This window comes from Phocoena phocoena, chromosome 9 (genome assembly GCF_963924675.1).
Source record: "Phocoena phocoena chromosome 9, mPhoPho1.1, whole genome shotgun sequence".
Lineage (NCBI taxonomy): Eukaryota > Metazoa > Chordata > Mammalia > Artiodactyla > Phocoenidae > Phocoena > Phocoena phocoena.
In genome coordinates, this window is record NC_089227.1 from 73,925,422 (window position 1) to 73,947,243 (window position 21,822).

The 21,822-nt window shown below is 36.1% G+C and overlaps 1 protein-coding gene across 1 annotated transcript in view; it reads left to right on the plus strand.

Moving 5' to 3' along the window:
* CFTR (CF transmembrane conductance regulator) overlaps window positions 1-21,822 on the plus strand; it is a 201,451-nt gene that overhangs the window by 40,731 nt on the left and 138,898 nt on the right. Inside the window, exons 4-7 of the mRNA XM_065883990.1 lie at window positions 8,292-8,507; window positions 11,755-11,844; window positions 12,705-12,868; window positions 13,686-13,811. Of these exons, the coding sequence (XP_065740062.1) occupies window positions 8,292-8,507; window positions 11,755-11,844; window positions 12,705-12,868; window positions 13,686-13,811 (596 nt within the window). The remainder of the gene's footprint in view (window positions 1-8,291; window positions 8,508-11,754; window positions 11,845-12,704; window positions 12,869-13,685; window positions 13,812-21,822) is intronic.

Below are 21,822 nucleotides of genomic sequence, written 5' to 3' on the forward strand. Positions count from 1 at the left end.
GGGAGGGGGGAAGGTTTCAGGATGATTCAAGTGCATTACATTTATTGTGCATTTTATTTCTATTATCATTACATTGTAATATATAATGAAATAATTATACAACTCACCACAATGCAGGATCAGTGGGAGACCTGAGCTTGTTTTCCTGCAACTAGATGGTCCCATCTGGGGGCGATGGGAGACAGTGACACCCGTGTGTTGCTTATGTCCAGTCTACTCCATAAGATGCAGCTTAATTGTCGCTTGCCACTCACTGATAGGGTTTTGATATGAGTCTGTAAGCCATTGATTTATTATGGTCTCTGGTGCAGTCAAACCTCTCTGCTAATGATAATCTGTATTTGCAGCCGCTGCCCAGCGCTAGCATCACCACATCAGCTCCACCTCAGATCATCGGGCATTAGATTCTCATAAGGAGTGCGCAACCTAGATCCGTCACGTGCGCAGTTCACGGTAGGGTTCTTGCTCTGATGAGAATCTAATACCGCCGATAATCTGACAGGAGACGGAGCTCAAGAGGTAATGCGAGTGATGGGGAGCAGCTGTAAATACAGATGAAGCTTTGCTCACTCGCCTGCCATTCACCTCCTGCTGTGTGGCCTAGTTCTGGGGGTTGGAGACCCCTGTGGTATGGTATACATACATTTTTGTAAAAACTACGTACAGTTGGAGCATTGGATAGGTTTCATTTTCTATGCTGAATATGGAAAATTTTTTATTTAGCCAATTGTATAAAGCCAAAAATTTCCAGAAGACTCTAGTGTATCAAGATAAACAGAAATTTGACACTCTTGTTTACCCTGTCAAAGGCAGAATCTTAAGCCTTTGCTTTGGTATATAAGCCAGTAGTCTTTGTATTTTATGATAAATTCTGGGTGTATGCCTGCATGTGTGTTTACTCTGTTCTATTTTTTTATATGCGTATCATATTTCTTCTTATCATTTATTTGTTGTCATAAGTATATTCTTTTATAATTATGAAAATAATCAGATAATGATTGATAAATTTGATGTTTATCTTTCCAATTTTTTCCCATGAGAATATATACTTAATGAAGGGAGGTGGATCATTACTTTACATATGTGTTATAAATCTACTTCTCCTCTTAATGTTTTGTGAATGCCTTTTCATATCATTAGATATTTCTCTTCCTAATCATTTTAGTGTTTAATGACTCATGTGGCTGTACCATAGTTTATTAGTTCCTCATTTTTGAATATTTAGATAGCCTCCAATATTTTACTGTCATAAATAATTCTTCAATGCACATCTCTTTAAAAGCTAAATTTTAGTAGATTTTCCAGTTGCCTTCGAGAAAAGATGTATTAATTTACTTTCCTGATACTAAAGTATGAAATTCAGCCCTCACTAACAATACTTATTATCATTTAAAAAATGTTTCCAAATTGCTATGTGAAAAACAGTATATTATCATTTGTATTTGCATTACTTTTGGTTCCTAGTGAGTTTAAACTGTTTTTATGTATTATGCATATTTCTTGTGGGGTGCAAATTGCCTTTTCATATTCTTTGTCTATTTTTATTTTGGTGTGTTTGTCTCTTTCTTATTGATCTATGAGAGACTATTTTCCTCAGCCTGTCATTTGTTTCTTTTTTTTTTCAAATTAAAAAAAAATTTTTTTAACATCTTTATTGGGGTATAATTGCTTTACAATGGTGTGTTAGTTTCTGCTGTATAACAAAGTGAATCAGGTATATGTATACATACATATCCCCATATCCCCTCCCTCTTGGGTCTCCCTCCCACCCTCCCTCTCCCACCGCTCTAGGTGGTCACAAAACACTGAACTGATCTCCCTGTGCCATACAGCTACTTCCCACTAGCTATCTATTTTACATATGGTAGTGTATATATGTCCCTGCCACTCTCTCACGTCGTCCCAGCTTACACTTCCCACTCCCCGTGTCCTCAAGTCCATTCTCTACGTCTGCATCTTTATTCCTGTCCTGCTCCTAAGTTCATAAGAACCATTTTTTTTTTAGATTCCACCCCTTTTCTCCACATCCTCTCCAGCATTTATTGTTTGTAGATTTTTTGATTATGGCCATTCTGACCAGTATGAGGTGACTGTCATTTGTTTCTAGTGAGTTTTGTTAATCTTTTATTTTCTTGACAATCAGAAATTTCAGTTTTTAAAAATTTGTTGCCAGTATCTATAGTTTTTTTTGTTTTGTTTTCTGTTTCTGGCATTTGACATTTTGAAAAGTCCTTTCTACCCAAATATTGTGTAAACACATATCTATGTTTTTATTATTTCATCTTTTACATGTAACTGTTGAATCCATTTGAATTTATTTGGATGTATGTATGAGATAGAAATCTAATTTTTAAAAAATGAATATCCAGTTTCTCCATTGCTTATTGCACTTCCTCCACTGAATTAAAATGTCATATTTTATTATATATAAAATTGCTACATGTACTTGGATCTGTTCTTGAACATTCCAAATAAGTCAGTCTATTTCTTTGTTATGCCACATACTATTATAGCTGTATAATATAATTTAATATCCAATAATGTAAACCTTCTCACACATTATTCTTATTCCTCAAATGTTTTTGATTAATCTCTCATTTTTTTTTTTCCAAATGAAATTTAGTATCATTTTATCCATTGATTCAACAAGTATCTGCTGAGTGGATATTCTGTGCTAGGTGTTGTGCATGAGGTTAAGATTGTTGCATAAACTAAGACAGTCCCTGCTCTTGTGGTTCACATCCAAAAAATCCACTTGGAATTCTGATGAAGATTGTATTAATCTTATAAAATAACTTGGAGGAGAATGTAATCTTTGCAATATTCAGATTATTTTATGGAAAGTTTTAAAGTCTCTCCATTTATTTGACACTTAAGAAATAAGTCTTGGGCTTCCCAGGTGGCGCAGTGGTTGGGAGTACGCCTGCTGATGCAGGGAACACGGGTTCGTGCCCCGGTCTGGGAAGATCCCACATGCCGTGGAAGGGCTGGGCCTGTGAGCCATGGCCGCTGGGCCTGCGCGTCCGGAGCCTGTGCTCCGCGGCGGGAGAGGCCACAGCGGTGAGAGGCCCGCGTACCGCAAAAAAAAAAAAAAAAAAAGTCAATCCTGTGTGATGCTTACACACAGAGATTTAAAAACAAAAAAGAAATAAGTCTTAGTAATGTTTTTTAGAATATATTTTAAGATATGTATATATTAATTATTGGTATTTACACAGTATCTTTTGTATGGTTACTATAATTGGGATACTTATTTAATTGATTATTACACTTGGTATCTAGGAATCTATTTTCTTATTTTCTATTATTTCTATTTTCTTATTTCTGTATTTCCGGGATTAAGGTATATAAAATATATTTAAAGCAAGTTGAGATGATGATGATGATTTTACTGACTACACACAATAGAAAACAATGTAACCTTAGAAGTTCTTCAGTAATGATTCTTCCCGTATTAGAAGCAACTATGCTTTGGATTTGGAATTGTAATTTTTAAAGTAAAGTTATTTGGGGATTAATTAATTTAATGTAATTGCAAGCGTGAACTAAGTTTTTTATTTTCACCTGAACTTTCTTTCTTGGTCTGAATATCCAGCGGACATCCCCATCTCTAGAAACATCTGACTCTGTCCTAGGTGTGCAGGTAGAACAAAATGGTTAAAGGATTCAGACTCATCTACAGTGACTTTAAGTTCTGGTCTGGGGGATCCCATGGGAGGCCAGATGTATTTCCCAGGAGGTATTTTCAGGCTTCCTAATTTTCCCCTGGGAGGCTGATCTAAATTGAGGTTCATGATTATTCCCAGCAGGAATGTAGTCACTTGTGCTGTTCTCTAACCTGACCCCCTCTACCCACATGGCATTCTGAACTCATCCTATTCAGACCTGCATCCCTCTGAGTAGAAAACACCCATAGCGATGTCAGGATGTGTACCAGGACATTTGCCCAAGAATCCTCAGCCTCTGCCATAGGACTCCCCAGACTCAGATCATATAATCTGAGATATTAGCTCTGGAGGGGAACTTTAAGATAAACTTGCTCCACCACTCATTTTATCAGTGAGGAAACTGTCAAGAGAAGGGAAGTGACTAAGGTGACACAGAGTGTAGGTAACATGCTGGGATAAGAACCTGGGTTTCATGACTCTGAATCCAGTGTTCATTTCCCTGTCATGCCGACTTAAAGATTGGTATCAGCCTTCTTCCATTATCTAAGTGAACCCTTAATTTCATCTTGATTTGTGTCTAATTAAAATTTAATAAAATATTTTATCAAATTTTCAAATTAATTTACATTCCGACTCATTACATTCAAGCCTCAGTCTGCTTACACTATTTTATATGGTGGCAAATTGGGAAATTTCTTGTGTAACTGAAAATATACTGGCAACAGGATTCACACAACTTTCACATATCAAGAATAGAGGACTATGTTTGTCCCAGTCATTACAGGGATGATTTTGTAAAAGACTGCACACATAGATTAAGCTAGGTATCAGTTACCATTGTTTTCCCTTCCAAATTATAAAATCAGGTGATGTCTGCAAATGCTTTCATTATAAATATTAGAGAACATGCTGCTTAAAACAGAGTAGGGGAAACTATAGGAGGGAGGGGTCTGGAGTGCTGATTTTGTCCTTGAATGTTGACAGTTCCATGTTGTGGTGAGGTTAATGTTGTTTTGCTGTTGGCAGATGGTCCAATTATTGGAATTCTCTCTACCAGAAATAAACTGCATTTTTTTCTATGAACAGGTACCCTCCCACAGTAATACTACCAGTGTCATTGTGGAATAGCTGTTATTGTTCAAAGGATGAGTATGTCCTCTTTTGTTTGAGGCAAGAAGACAACTAATTAATTCAGTTATGCAGCCTGCAGAATAAGTGTCTGAATCAGATTGACACAATTTTATTTATTTTGTTATAAATCAAAATAAATTCAGCAAATGGGTCTATTGTGATAGAGGTGACAGGTTATGGAAAAAATATAATGGTGATACAATGGCAGAGCCTTTAGCTCAGATTACTCAATAGGAGAAAACTTATGTAAGCCTGTACATTTCTAACTCTAAAAATTCTGTGTACAGCTCAATTACTAAAATATTTCTCTTTTTCCTCAGAATGCTCCTTTTAGCATTCCATAGATAGGAGTTACTCCTTAGAAATATGTATTGTGGTCTTTATCAGTGGTTCTATATTTGATAATATTATCTATTAGGAGATTGTATGTATATATATATATATATATATATATATATATATATATACAAGTTCTGGAAAAAGGAGACAGGTGATTATGTTAATTATGATATAAGCAGTTGGATTCATGAGAAGCAGTCACAGATCAGAGTCTTCTGGTTATTGTCTTATAATGAACAAGAAATTGTGTTTTATGTGGTATGCCTGGTAAATATCAAAGCTCCTTACTTACTCTCTGCTTTGTGGCCACACACAATATCTCCAGCATGGGTTGCACACATGAATCCAATGCCCTTGACTGCAACTTGAGAGCGTTTTAGCCAAGTGCAAACCCACTATTAATGGGAAAGTAAATCAAAGTAGATGTGGCATTGACATTTGTTTATGAAGAACAACATAATATTGAAAAATTCTAGGATAAAATATTGACCTAAAAGTAATTTTGAGGATGAAATATTGCCACTATAAACATACTATGGAAAATTGTATTGCAGATATATTTATACATATAATTTTAAATCCAAGGTTTAACTGTACATTTTCCTAGTTTAAGGAGTTATTTTGAAATAAAATTATCTACTCTAGAGAAAGTTTGGCATGGATCTATAGAATTTAATGAAAACAGCGAGTGTAACACTTGCACAGATTGTAATAGTTTACGAATGGGAACAACCTATCTTCTCCAACATAGGGCAGTGGGGCAAATAGGCTGATTTATTCACAGGATGTCATGTTAAACAGCACTGAGAATAAATGAGGTAGATATACAAGTATCAATGGGACTAAATGTCAGAAACACAACTTCTAAGTTAAAAAAAAGTTGCAAGATGATACCATTTATATAAAATTTAAAACCTCAAAAACAATTCTATACATTCTAAAAATGGATACACGTGTAACAAAAGTACAAAGCATGCATAAAATGACACATGCCAACAAGCAGTAATTGTTCACTTATTTACTTTTTTTTTTTTTTTTGCGGTACGCGGGCCTCTCACTGTTGTGGCCTCTCCTGTTGCGGAGCACAGGCTCCGGACGCGCAGGCCCAGTGGCCATGGCGCATGGGCCCAGCCACTCGGCGGCATGTGGGATCCTCCCAGACTGGAGCACGAACCCACGTCCCCTGCATCGGCAGGCGGACTCTCAACCACTGTGCCACCAGGGAAGCCCCACTCATTTACTTTTTAAAAAACAAGTGCTGGCTAACACATATATATGGAATCTAAAAAACAAAAAGTTCTGACGAACGTAGTAAGGGCAGGACAGGAATAAAGATGCAGGCATAGAGAATGGACTTAAGGACATGGAGAGGGGGAAGGGTAATCTGGGAGGAAGTGAGAAAGTGACATGGACATATATACACTACCAAATGTAAAACAGATAGCTAAGTGGAAAGCAGCCACATAGCCCAGGGAGATCAGCTTGGTGCTCTGTGAACACCTAGAGGGGTGGGTTAGGGAGGGTGGGAGGGAGACGCAAGAGGGAGGAGATATGGGGATGTATGTATATGTATAACTGATTCACTTTGTTAAAAAGGAGAAACTAACACACCATTGTAAAGCAATTATACTCCAATAAGGATGTTAAAAAATATAAATAAAGATGATATGAAGTTCCAAAAAAAAGTGCTCTTCAGTTGATATTGGCCAACTATAACATGGTATATCTGGGTAGGTAGTTAACGATTTTCTTTTCAGCACCTATCTGTTTGCTGAAATTCAAACTTATATTAAAATATGGCTGTGTGAGATGAGAGCACTCTAATATTCCATGTTTGTGATTAGTTTGTAAACTTTTTTTAAAACGTTTGAATCTTTTCCTACAGTCACATTCTTGGTCTACACAGTTAATTTGAAATGAGGTACTGAATACCAGGTATAGAGTGAGCAGCTACCCAAAGCTAGTGGTCAATCAATGATGGTGCTATAGCTTAGGATTCCTTGTGGGGATGAAGTTGCTATAGGAAAGCATTTTCATTTATTGAGAATGAGAGTGCTGGTGGGATTGGACACTGAGGTTTAGAAAAGACATAGTAGAAAATGGAAAAAAAAAAAAAGCAAATTATGGGCTGCCAGAAAGTAATGCTGAGCAATACTGGGGGGAGGGGCAGTCTGGCTTGAAAATATACATTTGAAATGGAATCAGTTAGCATAATATTATTTCCCAGAAGGGTTTAGCCTCAGATCCCCATTTCACTAGGCCATCATAAAACAAAATGACAGGATTACATGTCTTTCTCTTTCGAAGGCAAATTAGCAAGATGGTTAAGACTTAGACCTTCTGGGTTCAAATCCATGTGTTCAGATCTATTATATATTCAGGCAAAATGGTAATGAATTTGATGAACAATTTGATTTAGTGATGAATGGAAAGTCTGATGAGGAAGATTTGGAAAATACAACTTTGGTCTTCCCTTGTTAACTCATAGGCCTTTGAGGACTTGATGAATTGTTGGAAACTGGCCTGAGGCTGAAGTCTTCTGACACACTTTTTTCCTAAAATCCCCACCTATCCCAGACTGCGAAGTGGCACTGGGCTTTAAATACCACCTGTGCCTTTATACTCCTCCCTCCTGTTGCCAGTTCCCCTTTATGTGGTTGCCTCAAGAAACTGTTCATTCTGGTAATAATTCCATCACTCAAAGTGCTTTTGAAAGTTCTATTTTGAAATCATGTCAAATCACTTGGGCTCTTTGGCCTCAGTTTCTTCATCTGTAATGTGAAAATATTAATGCTTACTCTGACTCCTAAAGTTGTCATAAAAATCAAATGAAAAATATTTTATGAATTGTTAAGTGCTATGTAGATGTTACCAATTAACACACTATTTCAGAAATTACATCTTTGCTTTATGGCCGCTCTTCACTTTTTAGTAAAGAATACCTCATACATAAACGTCTCCAAGTGACTTTTGCTGTAACCTAAAATAAAATGTTATTTCAAAGTGTAAAGATATTACAAAGGACATCAAGAGTTTCATGTATGGCATGGCTCTCTTTCATCTCCTGTAAAGATGAAACTTCTTGTGTTGAAATTATGAGGGCATTTTATGAAAGAAAAATAAAATTTCATTTCTGTTTTCCGTCTTCTGCAGGAAGTCACCAAAGCAGTACAGCCTCTCTTACTGGGAAGAATCATTGCTTCCTATGATCCAGATAACAAGGTAGAACGCGCCATTGCGATTTACCTAGGCATAGGCTTATGCCTTCTCTTTATCGTGAGGATGCTGCTCCTTCACCCAGCCATTTTTGGCCTCCATCGCATTGGAATGCAGATGAGAATAGCTATGTTTAGTTTGATCTATAAGAAGGTAATACTTTCTTGCACAGTCTCCATGCTACGTGTTAGTGGCATCGTGTTTTAAATGCCATGCTGATACAAATAAGGGCTAAATGCTGAAATCAGTCTTGTATACCTGTGAAATAAATGGCAGCAATAATGAATATTTCTAATTTTCGCTGATAATTCGCTTTACTTCAACTAATAATTATTGAGTGCCTTCTATAAACTGCCTATATTTTAGATTTCTTTTTTTTTCCACTAGTCATATACCAGTTTTTGGAATCCATGGCTCCCCATTGAAATGATTCTTACTATCTGCATAAAAGTCATTGACAAAATACCATCTTATGGTAAAATACCATGTATCTTTATGTTGAATAACAAGAAATTGTTAACAATAACCCAGGCAATAGAAATTTCTACCTTAACTAGTTGTGACACAGTGGTGGTATCCACTGCCTTATTTTGAGTTAGATTTTTGTCATCCTAAGTTCTGCAAGTTAAAAATTTTTAGAATAGCACATGCGTGGCAACCATAAGAACCTTCTCTGCTTTTCTGTATGCATTGTCCAGTTAAGAGCCCAAGTTGCTGAAGCGTGCTTTGGATGAATTCAGATTAAGACTTCCTTATCTTACAAACACAATTTAAGGTCATCTCAGTGACATGTGCTTTCACCAGCCTGATTCATGTGTGACCCTTTGATCTACCAAGTGATTATAGAAACCTGTTTGGTTGAATCATTTGCGTATTGCTTTACCCTTCTCTTTTTTCTTTCCCCAATGTAAAAACTTTTTATACTTGGCTTATAAGGGACATGGACCTGAAATTCCCTCTAGCAAATAACCCATAACACTTCCATAATATACATGCAAAGTCAGTGGTGTTGTAAAACCTTGATAGCCATACTTTATTGTTCAAAAAAGCCTTTTGTGGAGGCACAAGGGAAAAACCGAGTCTGCAGTTTAGTCAAATCACCTGAACCACAGTCTCATCAGTTCACAAGTACCAGGAAAGCATGGGTGATAAATCAATAAAAATTTTATCTTGATCCAGAAATTATGTGTAAGTGAAGAAATTATTAGGTATTATTTGGAGGGTAGAATTTACACAGAATGCATATCAAAGGAAGTTGAATCCAGTTTAAAAATATTCATAAAAGTGATTTTATCATAATGATAACTAATAGCTAAGGATGTACATGACAAGCTTCTAAGTGATTTTTAGGTATATCATTTCATTTGACCAAAACTCCATATGGTAGAAACTATTATCCCTATTTTATGGATAAAATATTTTGAGAAGCTAAGACCGAAAAGGTATAAAGCATTGTGCAAGAACTGCTTCAGAATTTCTAAAATGGTTAAGTCACAATCCTTGAAGTGGAGGGTTTTCCAACTATTAGGGAACATAAAATAAGTACTGAAATAATAAAACAAGTCAAATTGTGTTACATAGGCAGAGAGAAACATGAAGTGCTCTGGGCTAGGGGGAGGGGAGATCAAAGAAGGAGCAGGTTAGTTTGTGAATAAGTTCATACATAATGTTTAGCACAAACACAGCGATATATGTGCTTTCAGACCCAGAATGCATTAATGAAAAGTTAGAAGTTGTGTCTGTCCTTTTTCAACATTGATTATCTGTGTTCTTACACATTTTCTTTACCCCTCTAGCCACACCTATTGAGCTGCATTAACGTCATCACCAAAGAATACAATTTCATCTCCATGTGGCTGTGGTTTGGTCCCTAAAATAAACTGGTACCATATCTGACCAGTTTCATCCATGTGGCAGGCAGCCACTAATTCTTCCCACATTGTTCCAGATTTTGTAATAGAGCCTAGTTTTCTTTGTTCCAAAATCTGTAACCATGATACATTCAAATTATATTTTAAATAATGAATCTAAATACAAACTAGATTGAGCTTTGCCTGTGAATTTCAAGAAGATAAAGTTAACTAGAGTGAACAGATATTCACTGTTTATTATGCACATAAACTCCATGTTAAGCCATGTGGAACCCATGTTAAGCCCAGTCTCAAGTTACCTGAGACTGAGTATGTTACCAAGTCATGTGTCATCCAGCTCAATGGATTCCCCCCCGCCCCTGCCCCATATTGCTCTAATAGCATTTTGGAATTAACTGCTTTATTCCTTATTCATCTGTGCTTATCTAAATGCTATTCATTATTACACACCCATCTTAAAATTCAACCTCGATAAAATATTTGCAGATTTTTATAACCAGATATGGGAACTTTCTCTTAATCACCCTATTTTATTCTATCTACTCCCTTTAACTAATTTATCATATTTAGTTATGTATGTACTAGGTTATCTTGAGGCAAGAATTATGTTTAAGAAATCTTAACCATAATCCCTGAAGCCTTGAATATAGTGATTTGTATCTACTAAGTGCTCAATACATATGTGAGGGATTCAGTTGAAGCGAATATTAGATAGGTACTCTTCAGTCAAAGCCATCTAATGGCAAATCAATTCTTATTAAATTTTATAGGCAAAGTATGACTGTGATCTTTCATAATAATAATTTATCTACATAAAAATTCTATTTTGTATAGATGGATATATTTTTCTTTGTAAAATTTAAGAATTATTAATGTAATCTTTCACAAAATTATTAATGACTAAATTATTTGTAATATAATTTTATTGACTAACAGTAATTTTATTCAACACAGTTACTATAAGATCACATGAAAAATTTAAGGCCAAGATTTTATTAAAACAAATTTTTTTTATTGACGTATAGTTGGTTTACAATATTGTGTTAGTTTCAAGTATACAGCAAAGTGATATAGATATATATATATTTTTTCAGTTCTTTTCTATTATAGGTTATTACAAGATATTGAATATAGTTCCCTGTAAGGCCAAGGTATTAATCTCAAATTTCACTGCCTTTGGTTCCATCTTTTATAAAAACAAACAAAAGCAAAAAAAAAACCCTCTACAGTATATAAATGAATATTTAAGTACAATGTTGTTCCCATTTTGGATTAGAAAAAATAGTTACTCCTTTCTAGATACTGTAAAATAAAATAAGAAGAGGCATGCCAGTGTAATATTTGTTGTAAAGAGAAATATTTATAAATCTGAGTAGACACTGAGTTAGATGAACATAAAATAATTTTCATTACCTTAACTTAAAAATGCGTGCATAGTTACCTAATTCCTCAGCTGTATTGTAACATTACTTATAAATATATTTGTCTATTGTTCATTGACAACATCTAACTTCCCATTTTCCTTTTAGACTTTGAAGTTGTCAAGCCGTGTTCTAGATAAAATAAGTATTGGACAACTTGTTAGTCTCCTTTCCAACAACCTGAACAAATTTGATGAAGTATGTACCTACTGATTTAATCTTTTATGCATCTTTATTATAACTCATACAACCCCAAAGGTTTTCTGGGTCAGATAACAGTAATAAGTGATTAAGTCATAAGCATCCCTACCTTCCCTATTTCTGAAAACTGAGAAGGCTAAGTTGTGTAGCAGAGTGCCATTTTGGGGTCTCACGGAACCGCCCAACTCAAGGGCACCTCAGCTTGCTTTGTATTTATGAGGTTTTTTAAAAATTCAGTCCCTATCAGACCTTGTTTCCTTTTAATACTTTAAATCAGTTATTTACTTTGGCTGAGTATGATACTCTGAGCAATTCTTGTTCAGTGCTGTCTTCTGTCACAATAAAATTCAAGGTCCTTGAGGACAGATTGTTTTATTTACCTTTGTATTTCTAGTATTTTACATGATTTCAAACCCTTAGCAGGTGCTAAATAAATTACTGTTGAATTGAGCATGCATGTATTCTGAATATATTGTCAGGTGATAGGGTTGTACAGTTGTATTGATTGAACTTCTGAAGAGTCTTTTGTTCTCTCATGTTCTGTGTCATGGCTCTTGCTTTATCCACACAGAAGTAAGTTATTTAAAATAAATTCTTCAATCACCATGCAATTCCACTGGAAAAAGATCACAGTGACTTGAAGTTTGTTTGGGGGGAAACCCTATGCATAGAATGTTTAAACACATTGCTACGTGTTCCATGTGGTGAATACCTAGATTTTAGTGTGTTCAGAACCATGAAGTGTTTGATTGTATGAGCTCACTGTGCTTGATTTCTTTCTTCTTTGATTGTTTTTCCTTTGTTTTGGGCATGGAGGAAAAAATGTCAGTGGTTTTCACTGTGATTTTATTTTTCAGGGACTTGCACTGGCACATTTCGTGTGGATTGCTCCTTTGCAAGTGACGCTGCTGATGGGGCTGCTCTGGGAGTTGTTACAGGCCTGCGCCTTCTGTGGACTTGCTTTTCTCATAGTCCTTGCCCTTTTTCAAGCCGGATTAGGGAAAATGATGATGAAGTACAGGTAGCGCTCTTATTTACATAGTTTGAAAGGGTTTTAAATGAGGTTTTCCAAAAGCCCACTCTAATAAAACCAGAACTTCTCTATGCACTGAACTGAGATCTCCTTGCTAGGCGTCACAAAAAAGGAACTATTTTCATGACATAAATAATACTTTCTATATCAAGTGGACATGTTTTTGCTTGTTAGTCTATAGAATTTCTTTATAAATATGTTACCATCGAGTTCACTTTTTGCACATCAGAGATTTAGGTACAATGGATAAAACATTTATGTGAATGGGAGGGAATACATATATTTTGGGGAGAGTTTATAGGCTTTTTCTACCCTGGTTCATGAATCATCACACCACAGCCTTAGTTGCTTTTTATTACAGAATGAATCGGTGACACCAGTCACTGCTTATGAAAGAGGACTTCTAGTGTGCCACCTAGAGTATGATAGAAAGTGTACAAATTTTGGAGTCAAATAGCTCTTAGTTTGAATCCCAGATTGCACGCTTACTAGTTACATGACCTGTGTCAAGCTGCTTCAGCCACTGTGTTTCTGGGTTTTTTTGTCTTTAAAATGGAGGTAATCACCTCTGTTAGGTTGTCAGAAGGATTAGGCATAATGTATGACATGCATCTAATACAGTGTCTGGCACATGGGAGGCATTTACTAAATGACAGTTACTATTTTTGTTACTATATATTTGATAATAAAATAAACATTCATTTAATAAAAGAAATGTGGCTTTTCTTAAAAGCTTGGGCAGTTCTTAGTGGACATTTTGACTTGCTTTTACTAAGTATTTGATTGGTGGATGGATTATTTACAGAGATCAGAGAGCTGGAAAGATTAATGAAAGACTGGTGATCACGTCAGAAATGATTGAAAATATCCAGTCGGTTAAGGCCTACTGCTGGGAAGAAGCAATGGAAAAAATAATTGAAAACCTAAGACAGTAAGTCATTCTGATAATTTCAGTATCAATTGAATTAGCCAATTAAGGTTTAACATGTTAAAAATGAGTATGTCTTGGGCTTCCCTGGTGGCGCAGTGGTTGAGAGTCCGCCTGCCGATGCAGGGACACGAGTTGGTGCCCCGGTCTGGGAAGATCCCACATGCCGCAGAGCGGCTGGGCCCATGAGCCATGGCCGCTGAGCCTGCGCTTCCAGAGCCTGTGCTCTGCAACGGGCGAGGCCACGACAGTGAGAGGCCCGCGTACCGCAAAAAAAAAAAAAAAATAATAATAATAAAATAAATAAATAAAAATGAGTATGTCAGAGTGGACTTCAGCTCATATTTGAAATTTCTGACAACCAAACAGTTGTATTAAATTATATCAATATTCATGTGTTAGTGGCTTAATGTCATTTTCATGGGGCTATCGTTTTTACATAGGTGATTAAGTATGCTATTTTGCGCTACAAGGATATGTATCCCTTATGAAAGAATTGCCTGTATGTGCTTATAGCTGCTTAATATACTTATTGACTAAAATAATGATCATGATTCTAGAGACTGATTGAAACCTTAAATGGAACTGCTAGAGTAATAAGGATATGATTCTGAACCAAATAAATGATTCTCTAGTATTATAGCTTCCTTAATTTATATGTTATGGCTCATGAAAAACAAACAAAAAACAAACCCTTCTGTTTGTTTAAAATATGTTTGTTCTTCCTTAACTTAAGAGTAATACAGGGTAATATCTATACATTGTGTTTCTATAAACCCTCCACTTGAGAAATCAGTTCAATGAAAGCCGCCACCCGAAGTAGAATCAGTACTTGGCAACCGTCTACATATCTGGTCTTGTTTTACCTCAGATAACCTTTCTCTCACTGATTAGTAAAGATTATAGCCAGGAAAAAAGTACAGCACAGACTGAGAGATACTGTTACTGAGAAAATTTTGGACAAAATATAAACTAGGGCATATCTATAGCTGTGACCATTTTTCTTCAGTCAAGTTCCATGTTCTACAAATTGCAATCCAAAAAAAAAAGGCTCTCTGAGATTCAGTGGGCATAGATCTTCTGTTAAAGGGCAAATAATTTCAAGATGAATTAGCTCATGAGAGTTTCTTGGGGAAAAAAGGTACTAAAGGGAAGAGTCGCATTTTGGATGCTGTGAATATGGGTTATTCAGGATATCAGGCTGCTGATTCCAGTAGACAGTGGTAACTGAGCTGCAGGTGTGTGATTGGAACAACAAAAGAAATGCTGAAATGTTAAGTCCTTTGCGGTGTAAATAGAAAGAGTAAAAGCATATTTATTGCCCAAACATAATTGGTCACCTGTGTTTATTATGCCTTTCAAGACAAATCCAGGAAAGAAATTATATTTTCTTTCCAGAAACATCCTTAAAGATCTTGTTTAGTTGGTTGAAGGTTTTTCTCATTAACAAGTGAGTTTTCCATCACACTTGCCCCTGGGTCACTCTTAAATGCCTATAGGCACAGGCATAACCAGAATGATGAGGAGATTATCAGAGAATTTGGTTTTCTCAAGCTTCAGGGTAAACTCCTGGTCAGATCATTCTAGGTGCTGATTTTTCTTGACTTTGGGTTTCTTTTCCCCTCTTCCTCAAAAGATGAAATCCGTCCTTCCTATTCTGTATTTTTGTTTAACCAATTCTAATAGCAAATGTTTGGTTTTAACTTGCATAATCCGGTTCCTTAATCTGGCATGAAATTTTTACCTGAAAAGGCTGCAAAGTGCTGACGTAAATGTGGGAAAGCAAGAATTGCTTCTACTCAAAAGAGCAAAAAGAATGTTCTGGAAGAGATTGGCAGGATGCACTGCAAAGGGATGACCTCAGCCTGGGCCACTGCTGCACTGGGCAAAAGGCTGTGTAACACTCCCTGAAAATCTACTTCTTTATTGCTCTCTGGTAATAAAAAGTCACTTTCAATTTTTTTTTATAAGATAAAATATTTTTATGACTCATATAGTGTTAGTGATTTTATTATGGTGAGTACTGCTTTCTAGGTGAGTCTTATATATGTTCTTTTTTTTTATTTTTAAGAAACTCCAAGTCTTTTATTTCACTCAGGAGCAATTATTTATTTTTGTTTGTAAATGTCCATATCAGGGTATACAATTAAGCATTCTAATGATGTATTCTAATTAACAAGACTAAAGTCATAGGGAGATTGACTCAAGATGGCAGAGTAGAAGGACATGCTCTCATTCCCTTTTTTTTTAATTTTTAAATTTTATTTTATTTATTTTTTTATACAACAGGTTGTTATTAGTCATCCATTTTATACACGTCGGTGTATACATGTCAATCCCAATCTCCCAATTAATCACACTCCCACACCCACCTCCACCCCCATGGCTTTCCCCCCTTGGTGTCCATACGTTTGTTTTCTACATCTGTGCCTCAACTTTTCCCCTGCAAACCGGTTCATCTGTACCATTTTTCTGCATTCCACATATATGCGTTCATATACGATATTTGTTTTTCTCTTTCTGATGTACTTCACCCTGTATGACAATATCTAGATCCATCCACGTCTCAACAAATGACCCAATTTCGTTCCTTTTTATGGCTGAGTAATATTCCATTGTATATATGTACCACTTCTTCTTTATCCATTCGTGTGTTGATGGGCATTTAGGTTGCTTCCATGACCTGGCTATTGTAAACAGTGCTGCAATGAACATTGGGGTGCATGTGTCTTTTTGAATTATGGCTTTCTCTGAGTATATGCCCAGTAGTGGGATAGCTGGATCATATGGTAATTCTACTTTTAGATTTTTAAGGAACTGCCGTACTGTTCTCCATAGTGGCTGTATCAATTTACATTCCCACCAGTGCTGCAAGAGGGTTCCGTTTTCTCCACACCCTCTCCAGCATTTGTTGTTTGTAGATATTCTGATGATGCCCATTCTTACTGGTGTGAGGTGATACCTCATTGTGGTTTTGATTTGCATTTCTCTAATAATTAGTGATGGTGAGCAGTTTTTCATGTGCTTCTTGGCCATCTGTATGTCTTCTTTGGAGAAATGTCTATCTAGGTCTTCTGCCCATTTTTGGATTGGGTTGTTTGTTTTTTTAATATTGAGCTGCATGAGCTGTTTATATATTTTGGAGATTAATCCTTTGTCCGTTGATTTGTTTGCAAATATATTCTCCCATTCTGAGGGTTGTCTTTTTGTCTTGTTTATGGTTTTCTTTGCTGTACAAAAGCATCTAAGTTTCATTAGGTCCCATTTATTTATTTTTGTTTTTATTTCCATTACCCTAGGAGGTGGATCAAAAAAGATCTTGCTGTGATTTATGCCAAAGAGTGTTCTTCCTATGTTTTCCTCTAAGAGTTTTATAGTGTTCCATCTTACATTTAGATCTCGATTCCATTTTGAGTTTATTTTTGTGTATGGTGTTAGGGAGTGTTCTAATTTCATTCCTTTACATGTAGCTGTCCAATTTCCCAGCACTACTTATTGAAGAGACTGTCTTTTCTCCACTATATATCCTTGCCTCCTTTGTCATAGATTAGTTGACCATACGTGCGTGGGTTTATCTCTGGGCTTTCTATCCTGTTCCATTGATCTATGTTTCTGTTTTTGTGCCAGTACCATATTGTCTTGATTACTGTAGCTTTATAGTATAGTCTGAAGTCAGGGAGTCTGATTCCTCCAGCTCCGTTTTTTCCCCTCAAGACTGCTTTGGCTATTTGGGGTCTTTTGTGTCTCCATACAAATTTTAAGAGTTTTTGTTCTAGTTCCGTAAAAAGTGCCATTGGTAATTTGATAGGGATTGCATTGAATCTGTAGATTGCTTTGGATAGTATAGTCATTTTCACAATGTTGATTCTTCCAACCCAATAACATGGTATATCTCCCCATCTGTTGGTATCATCTTTAATTTCTTTCATCAGTGTCTTATAGTTTTCTGCATACAGGTCTTTTGTCTCCCTAGGTAGCTTTGTTCCTAGGTATTTTATTCTTTTTGTTTCAATGGTAAATGCGAGTGTTTTCTTAATTTCTCTTTCAGGTTTTTCATCATTAATGTATAGGAATGCAAGAGATTTCTGTGCATTAATTTTGTATCCTGCATCTTTACCATATTCATTGTTTAGCTCTAGTAGTTTTCTGGTGGCATTTTTAGGATTCTCTATGTATAATATCATGTCATCTGCAAAGAGTGACAGTTTTACTTCTTTTTTTCCAATTTGGATTCCTTTTATTTCTTTTTATTCTCTGATTGCTGTGGCTAGGACTTCCAAAACTATGTCGAATAAGAGTGGTGAGAGTGGGCAACCTCATCTTTTTCCTGATCTTAGTGGAAATGCTTTCAGTTTTTCACCATTGAGAATGATGTTGGCTGTGGGTTTGTCATATATGGCCTTTATTATGATGAGGTAGGTTCCGTCTCTGCCCATTTCCTGGAGAATTATCATAAATGGGTGTTGAATTTTGTCAAAAGCTTTTTCTGCATCTATTGAGATGCTCATATGGTTTTATTCTTCAATTTGTTAATATGGTGTACCACATTGATTGATTTGCATATATTGAAGAATCCTTGCATCCCTGGGAAAAATCCCGCTTGATCATGGTGTATGATCCTTTTAATGTGTTGTTGGATTCTGTTTGCTAGTACTTTGTTGAGGATTTTTCCATCTATATTCATCAGTGATATTGGTCTGTAATTTTCTTTTCTTGTAGTATCTTTGTCTGGTTTTGGAATCAGGGTGATGGTGGCCTCATAGAATGAGTTTGGGAGTGTTCCTTCCTCCATAATTTTTTGGAAGGGTTTCAGAAGGATGGGTGTTAGCTCTTTTCTAAATGTTTGATACAATTCACCTGTGAAGACATCCGGTCCTGGACTTTTGTTGGAAGATTTTTAGTCATAGTTTCAATTTCATTAGTTGTGATTGGTCTGTTCATATTTTCTATTTCTTCCTGGTTCAGTCTTGGAAAGTTATACCGTTCTAAGAATTTGTCCATTTCTTCCAGGTTGTCCATTTTATTGGCATAGAGTTGCTTGTAGTAGTCTCTTAGGATGCTTTGTATATCTGTGGTGTCTGTTGTAACTTCTCCTTTTTCATTTCTAATTTTTTTGATTTGAGTCCTCTCCCTCTTTTTCTTGATGAGTCTGGCTAATGGTTTATCAATTTTGTTTATCTTCTCAAAGAACCAGCTTTTAGTTTTATTGATCTTTGCTATTGTCTTCTTTGTTTCCATTTCATTTATTTCTGCTCTGATCTTTAGATTTCCTTCCTTCTGCTAACTTTGGGTTTTGTTTGTTCTTCTTTCTCTAGTTCCTTTAGTGTAAGGTTAGATTTTTTATTTGAGATTTTTCTTGTTTCTTGAGGTAGGCTTGTATAGCTATAAACTTCCCTCTTAGAACTGCTTTTGCTGCATCCCATAGGTTTTGGATGGTTGTGTTTTCATTGTCCTTTGTCTCTAGGGATTTTCTGATTTCCTCTATGATTTCTTCAGTGACCTCTTGCTTATTTAGTAATATATTGTTTAGCCTCCATGTGTTTATGTTTTTTTCGTTTTTTTTCCCTGTCATTCATTTCTAATCTCATAGTGTTCTGGTCAAAAAAGATGTTTGATATGATTTCAATTTTCTTAAATTTACTGAGGCTTGATTTGTGACCCAGGATGTGATCTATCCTGGAGAATGTTCCATGCGCACCTGAGAAGAAAGTGTAATCTGCTGTTTTGGGATGGAATGTCCTATAAATATCAATTAAATCTATCTGTTCTATTGTGTCATTTAAAGCTTCTGTTTCCTTATTTATTTTCATTTTGGATGACCTGTCCATTGGTGTAAGTGAGGTATTAAAGTCCCCCATTATTATTGTGTTATTATTGACTTCCTCTTTTATAGCTGTTAGTAGTTGCGTTATGTATTGAGGTGCTCCTATGTTGGATGCATAAATATTTACAATTGTTATATCTTCTTCTTGGCGTGATCCCTTGATCATTATGTAGTGTCCTTCCTTGTCTCTTGTAACATTCTTTATTTTAAAGTCTATGTTATCTGATGTGAGGATTGCTACTGCAGCTTTCTTTCGATTTCCATTTGCATGGTATATCTTTTTCCATCCCCTCACTGTCAGTCTGTGTGTGTCCCTAGGTCTGAAGTGGATCTCTTGTAGACAGCATATATATGGCTCTTGTTTTTGTATCCATTCAGCAAGCCTGTGTCTTTTGGTTGGAGCATTTAATCCATTCACGTTTAAGGTAGTTATCGATATGTATGTTCCTATGACCATTTTCTTAATTGTTTTGATTTTTTTTTTTGTAGGTCCTTTTCTTCTCCTGTGTTTCCCACTTAGAGAAGTCCTTTAGCATTTGTTGTAGAGCTGGTTTGGTGGTGCTGAATTTTCTTAGCTTTTGCTTGTCTGTAAAGCTTTTGATGTCTCCATCGAATCTGAATGAGATCCTTGCTGGGTAGAGTAATCTTCGCTGTAGGTTCTTCCCTTTCATCACTTAAAGTATATCATGCCAGTCCCTTCTGGCTTGTAGAGTTTCTGCTGAGAAATCAGCTCTTAACCTTATGGGAGTTCCCTTGTATGTTACTTGTCATTTTTCCCTTGCTGCTTTCAATAATTTTTCTTTGTCTTTAATTTTTGCCAATTTGATTACTATGTGTCTCAGCGTGTTTCTCCTTGGGTTTGTGCTGTATGGGACTCTGTGCTTTCTGGTCTTGGGTGGCTATTTCCTTTCCCATGTTAGGGGATTTTTCGACTATAATCTCTTCAAATATTTTCTCTGGTCCTTTCTCTCTCTCTTCTCCTTCTTGGACCCCTATAATGCGAATGTGTTGTGTTTAATGTTGTCCCAGAGGTCTCTTAGGCTGTCTTCATTTCTTTTCATTCTTTTTTCTTTATTCTGTTCTGCAGCAGTGAATTCCATCCTTCTGTCTTCCAGGTCACTTATCTATTCTTCTGCCTCAGTTATCCTGCTATTGATTCCTTCTAGTGTAGTTTTCATTTCAGTTATTGTATTGTCCATCTCTGTTTGTTTGTTCTTTAATTCTTCTAGGTCCTTGTGAAACATTTCTTGCATCTTCTCCATCTTTGCCTCCATTCTTTTTCCGAGGCCCTGGATCATCTTCACTATCATTATTCTGAATTCTTTTTCTGGAAGGTTACCTGTCTCCACTTCATTTAGTTTTTTTTCTGTGGTTTTACCTTTTTCCTTCATCTGGTACATAGCCCTCTGCCTTTTCATCTTTTGTATCTTTCTATGCATGTAGTTTTTGTTCCACAGGCTGCAGGATTGTAGTTCTTCTTGCTTCTCCTGTCTGCCCTCTCAGTAAAAGTTTTAAATATCACAAAATTGACTTGATTGTCAGCAGCAGATTGTTTGCTGAGTTTCAGTTTCTGCTAGTGTGGTAGGGTCTCCTGCAGAGGTGGGGGGTGGCTGTGTCTCACCGTGAGGACAAGGACGCTGGTAGCAGAAGTTTTGGGAAGTACTCCTTCTCTTGTAGATGTTTCTGAGTCCATTATTTTTATAGTACCACTTCTTTCATTTTCCTCAACTGTTTATAATACACAACAATTTTGACAAATTTATTAACATTTTTTTAAACAGTATTTTCTAGCATTGAAAACATATAAGCCTAGCCAATAGTGTTCTTCTTTCTGTTGAAGATTAGCAACACACATGTAGGTTCTAAGTGCAAGGCCCTGTGCTGTGCTCTCTTTTATCTTGGCAGCAATTCCACAAGGGAGATATTATGTTTCTCTGCTGTAGATGTGGATTCTATAGGATCAGAGGAAAGAGAAACTTGCTTAAGATGGCATAGCTATAACCAGGAGAGCTGAGAGTCACACCCCAGTGAGATTCCCAAGTCATAATCTGCCTTCAATACCAAATAATTAAAATAGGTAGGCTAGACCACATTAGACTGGGAGTCACAATGTAGATTGGGAGCACTGAACTTCGTTTTCTTCATCAGAGGGCTCCGGATTACATTTTTTTCAGACTTAAAAAAAAAAAA